General features: G+C 39.7%; 1 protein-coding gene across 1 annotated transcript; it reads right to left on the bottom strand.

Annotated features, from left to right (window-relative positions):
* Positions 1-4,533: 4,533 nt before the first annotated feature.
* Positions 4,534-4,977, bottom strand: LOC143037783 (uncharacterized). Its single transcript, XM_076206336.1, has one exon. The coding sequence runs from the start codon at positions 4,975-4,977 to the stop codon at positions 4,534-4,536; it is 444 nt and encodes a 147-aa protein (XP_076062451.1).
* Positions 4,978-5,700: the final 723 nt, after the last annotated feature.

Genomic DNA, 5,700 nt, shown 5'->3' with positions numbered 1-5,700 from the left:
AAAAAATCATAATAATAATACAATAATAAATAAAAACTATAATAATGTAAATAACAAATAAAATACATAAATAAATGCATAGGTATAGTTAAATAATAAACAAACAGGTAAATAGTAAATAATAATAAATTTACATATAACTAATGATAAATGAAAATCAGACAGACAAATGATAATAAAACAAAAACAAATAATATAAAATAAATTATAATCATTACTGCATCTTGCTTAGGTGTTTATCAAAATAATTCTTAAAGCTTCTAACTGAACTACATTGCACTACCTGTGCAAGAAGTTTATTCCATTCGTTAACTACACGGTTGGCAAAGTTGTTTTTACCTATTTCCAAATTGAATCTATTTCCGGACAGTTTGAGACCATTGTTTCTTGTCTGATTCTCATTCAATGTGAATTTTTTTTCACTTTTGATGTTGTCAATTCCCTTTAAAATCTTAAAGACCTGTATCAAGTCACCTCTGAGTCTACGCTTTTTTAGGGAAAACAGATTCATATGTTTTAGTCGATTTTCGTATGATTTATTTTTGATATTTGGAATCAGTTTTGTGGCTCGCTGTTGTACTTTTTCCAATCTGTCAATGTCTTTAATGAGATTCGGTGACCATACGGAAACAGCATATTCCAAATGTGGACGAACTAACGATTTATATAGCTGTAGCCTTTCTCACTGAACCCTTTCCACCCTGGCTTGCACTAATTCTTATCTAGTATTTTGGTGATTGCCTTGATAAACAACGTGTAACCGTCGGGAGGATGGCGACCTCTTGCGCATACCGGATCCAAAACGTCACTGCATGACGAACACATTATTTTTTTTTTTATCTGTTCATTTACTCTACTTTTTTGACGAGTGACGTTGCACTTTGTAACGTTATGCCTGTATTATCAGGTATTTTGATTCTCCCACACCCCAACGTGTGACGACATAGAATTATTATTTACACATTAGGTGTACATTCTATATTTTGTGTAAACCTATAATCAATACTGTAAACATGAATTTACATTCATTATTATAGGAATATTGGTCATGTTGTAGCCGACTCTATGTTCAATTGATGGTCAAACACGATCATAGCATCACGGGTTGGACTCGTGATCGACAGCTCAGAGCTCGTATAACCGATCTATGGGTAATGGTGTGACTTTACACGCACACATACCCAACTACCCGCCCGCGAGAGATGGAGTAACGACTCGAAGCGCAGCGATACTGAAATTATTTCAGCCCTGAGCAGGATTCGAACCCGGACCGCCGTAGTGTGTGTGTGTTGTGTGTATGTGTGCGTGTGTGTGTGTGTGTGTGTGTGTGTGTGTGTGTGTATGTGTGTGTGTGTGTGTGCGTGTGTGTGTATGTGTGTGTCTGTGTGTGTGTGCGTGTGTGTGTGTGTGTGTGTGTGTGAATGTGTGTGTGTGTGCACACGTGTGTTAAGTGGATATAAGGCCACTTTGTCAAACAGCTATAACAAAAATCACTCCCACCTTTGCTCCGATGCGGGAAAGTCTTAGTTTGCATAACTGACCAATCGTAGTCGCCGATTGCACGTGATTTCTGTGAGAGGCTGAGAGAAATAGGGAAAACGTCTGAGTTATTTCAGCCATAATGTGAGAGGAAAAAGTAAACACGCATCCAAGGGAAAAACAGAGATAAAATGAAATTGATCTTTAATGCCAAGATGTGTCTAAATAAAATAAGACAGAGATTACAGAACGAACACCGAAATGAATGCTAATCTTTCTGAAAAACTAAGGTGTAAAGGAAACTATATGTGTGTATATATATATATATATATATATATGTATAGATATACATATATATATGTATATATTTGTATATATATACATATATATATATATACATATACATATATACATATATATATATATATACATATATATATATATATATATATATATATATATATTATAGAAGAAAGTATACGCTGGACTCGACGTTCGTCAATTTATTCCGACGTTTCGAACCCTGTCCGGGGTTCGTCTTCAGGGTAATACAGTGGTAGCCATAGGAAATGTACATAAATAGGGGATACCTGGTACACTGGGACAGGTCTTCCCAGTAACCGTTAAATTCCAACACAGGTAGAACATATCAAAAACTCAAATGAAAAATGAAAGACAAAAATATAAATAAAACTATAATGCAAAATGTGCAATGCTACCTTAAAAACATTCACAGAGTTTACCATAGAAAAATAAAGAAATACAGTGAAGGCTGTAAGAACTCAACCCGCTGCCGATGGGCCGCACCACAATGCACCCCGTGGAACAAATGTCCCGCGTAGCATGCATTGTCACAGAACAAAGTAATTGAAACAAGAAGAAGAACTATAATTCATCAATAAAATAAACATACAAAAAGGAGTTCACATTAAAATAAACAAGAAAACAAAATGTAGTGTGAAAAATGCCCCCCAAGATTAGGTGTAAAAGGTGCACGCTGTGACGTGCCACAACAATACGATAAACTACAACTCGCCACGCGGAACAAAAGTCACGTGAAGCATGCACTGTCACAGACCCCAGAAATTGTAACCGTAAAGTGAAGCAAAACCGTCCCTCACAGTTAATGAATTACAAAAATAAAATTACATAGATACAAATGTAATAATACAAAACACATCAAGAAACACATTACCGTCGTGTTAATACAAAAAAAAAACACAAAAAAAAAAACACAACATAAACAAAATAAAAAATGCCCCCCAAGATTGGGTGTAAAAGCTCCACGCTGTGACGTGCCACAACTATATGATAAACTACAACTCGCTACGCGGAACAAAAGTCACGTGAAGCATGCACTGTCACAGACCCCAGAAATTGGAACCGTAAAGTGAAGCAAAACCGTCCCTCACAGTTAATGAATTACATAAATACAATTACATAGATAAAAATGTAATAATACAAAACACACCAAGAAACACATTACCGTCGTGTTAATACAAATAAGAAATAAAACAAATAAAACACACAACATAAACAAATTATGACGCATGCTTCCTCTCCAGCCTATCCTTCGCTCCCTTATAAATTGGGTTTAGAGTGATGCATCTGTTGACACTATTATCGTCACTTGACCAAGCTTCCAAGAATAATCTGGCCCTTTTTCCACTACCTCCGTATTTCACCTCCGCATTCTGCCAGTCCATCTCGTGTCCCGTTTCCTCGGTGTGTCTTAAAATGGCCGAACTCATGTCCCTCCTACCGACAGCCCTCTGGTGTTCTAACAGTCTAGTCGCTAATTTCTTGCTAGTTTCCCCGACATAATGTGTCTCACAGTCCTTGCACCCGATGTCATAAACCACCCCTACTCGGTTCGCTTGTCTCACAGTGTCCTTAATTTTGGTCAGGGCTCTATGTAGAGTGTTCCTCGGTTTGTGTGCTATTTCAACACCGTGTTTTCTTAACAGTCTGGCCGCTACCTCAGAAGCCCCTTTCAAATAAGGGACCGTAACCCGCTGCGCATCCGGTCGTCTGTCGTCCATCCTACCCCTCGGTTGTCGTGCCGTCCACCTTTTTACCACCGAATTTGGGTAACCGTTGTCCCTAAATACCTTCTTCAGGTGACTCCTTTCCTTCCTCTTGCTATCTTCCGTGAAACACACCATTTCCATCCTAGACCACAGAGTCTTGATCACACTTCTTTTGTGCGTGGCCGGATGACAGCTGCCATAGTCCGGAAGCCGGTCTGTATGGGTGTCCTTTCTATAAACCCCATTTTTCAGTGTGGACCCGCTTCTCGTCACCATGACATCCAGAAATGGCAATCGACCGTTCTCCTCTTTCTCCATCTTAAACTGGATGGCTTCATTCTTTGTATTCAGTAGCTCGAAGAAAGGTTCCACCTCTTCTTTCTTCATAACGACAAAAACGTCATCCACGTACCTTACCCATAATTTCAATGAAGGTGGCGCATCCTCCAATACCTCCTCCTCGTAGCGCTGCATGGCCATTTCCGCCAAAACCACCGAAATTGGAGAGCCCATAGGCGTCCCAACCTTTTGATGAAATATTTTGTCCCTGAATTTGAAGAAGGTCGAGTCCAGACACAAATCGACTAGCCCCATCAACTCCTTTGCCGTCAGTTTTGACTTATCTAGGAATTCGGGGCTGCTCTCCACCGTTGACATAGCAGCCTGCCTTATCAGACCCTGTGGTAATGACGTGAACATGGCTTTAACATCAAACGACACCAAGCAATCATCCTCTCCCAAGTTAACTCCTCTAAGTCTCTCTACGAAGTCAGTCGAGTTGCTAAGCATCCTCTCTGAGCTTTCCACAAGAGGCCTCAGACGTTTGGCCAAATCCCTCGCCAAGTTGTAAGTAGGAGAGCTCCTGAAAGCAATAATGGGCCTTAGGGGCACCCCTTCTTTGTGCACCTTAGGAAGTCCATAAAACTTGGGGATCGTGGAGTCTCCCGGTTTCATCCTGGCCCATTCCCGTTTCCGTAATTAACCTCGTCTCTTTTAATTTCTTTAATTCTCCCTCCACTTTCCTCTACAACCTAGCAGTGGGGTCTGCTAGTACTACTTCGTAAGTGTTCCTGTCTTGAAGTAGTGTCGTGGCCTTACCTTCATAGTCGCCCTTCATAACCACCGTCGATCTGCCTTTGTCACTCGACAGTATCACTATGGACCGATCTCGTCTCAAGCCTGTCAAAGCCTTGGTCTCCTCCGTAGTGAGATTATGTCCACACACTGGTCTCCCCAGTGCTCCCACTATGCGCATCCTTGTGTCCTGTTTGCCTTCCTCACTGCACGTCATCAAGTTGACTCCTATTTCTACCGCAGTCAGGAATTCCTCTTCTCTCACACCTCCTTGCATGTTGAAATTCAAACCATTAGACAGGACCTTGGTCTCGGGTTCACTGAGTGGTCTACTCGAGAGGTTCCTAACCCACCTTTCCGGCTCCTGCCGCCTAGTGTCTAATAAGCTGTCCATGAAAATGGTTCCTGGACTCCAACTATTTTCGAATATATATATATTATATATATATATATATATATGTATATATATATATGTTATGTATAAGTATATGTATAAGTATATGTATATGTATATATATGTATACATATATATGTATATATATATATATATATATTTGTGTGTGTGTGTGCATATACAGTACATGTATACACATATACATATTACATAACACACACACACAAACACACACACACACACACACACACACACACACACACACACACACACACACACACACACACACACACACACACACACACACACACACACACACACACACACACACACACACACACACACACACACACACACACACTCACACACACACACACACACACACACACACACACACACACATATATATATATATATATATATATTTATATATATATGTATATATACATACATACAGGGAAAAATACTTTTTGTTTTTCCAGAGCCATTTATCATTTACTCTTAAATTTTACCAGACCAATTTTTTAATTACCAGAGACATTTTTGATACTTCCAGAGCCATGTTTTTGCAGGTTCGATTTCCTTCAAACTATTGGAAGGCACATTACTCATGTGCATGAGGGTGGAAATGCACGACAAGCCTTGCAGTACACCGTCAGAGTAACATCACTGCCCCGATCCACTTCAAGCCAATCTAGGTTCCACGAGCGTATAGTAGATTCA

Source organism: Oratosquilla oratoria, chromosome 23, assembly GCF_046742065.1.
Source record: "Oratosquilla oratoria isolate Oo_2021 chromosome 23, ASM4674206v1, whole genome shotgun sequence".
In the NCBI taxonomy this organism is placed as follows: domain Eukaryota; kingdom Metazoa; phylum Arthropoda; class Malacostraca; order Stomatopoda; family Squillidae; genus Oratosquilla; species Oratosquilla oratoria.
The sequence above is the reverse complement of the archived record's forward strand: the minus strand, read 5'-3'. Positions and strand labels throughout refer to the sequence as shown.

Coding starts and splice junctions, on each gene's coding strand:
- LOC143037783 (XM_076206336.1), bottom strand. CDS start 4,977: ATGGACAGCTTATTAGACACTAGGCGGCAGGAGCCGGAAAGGTGGGTT.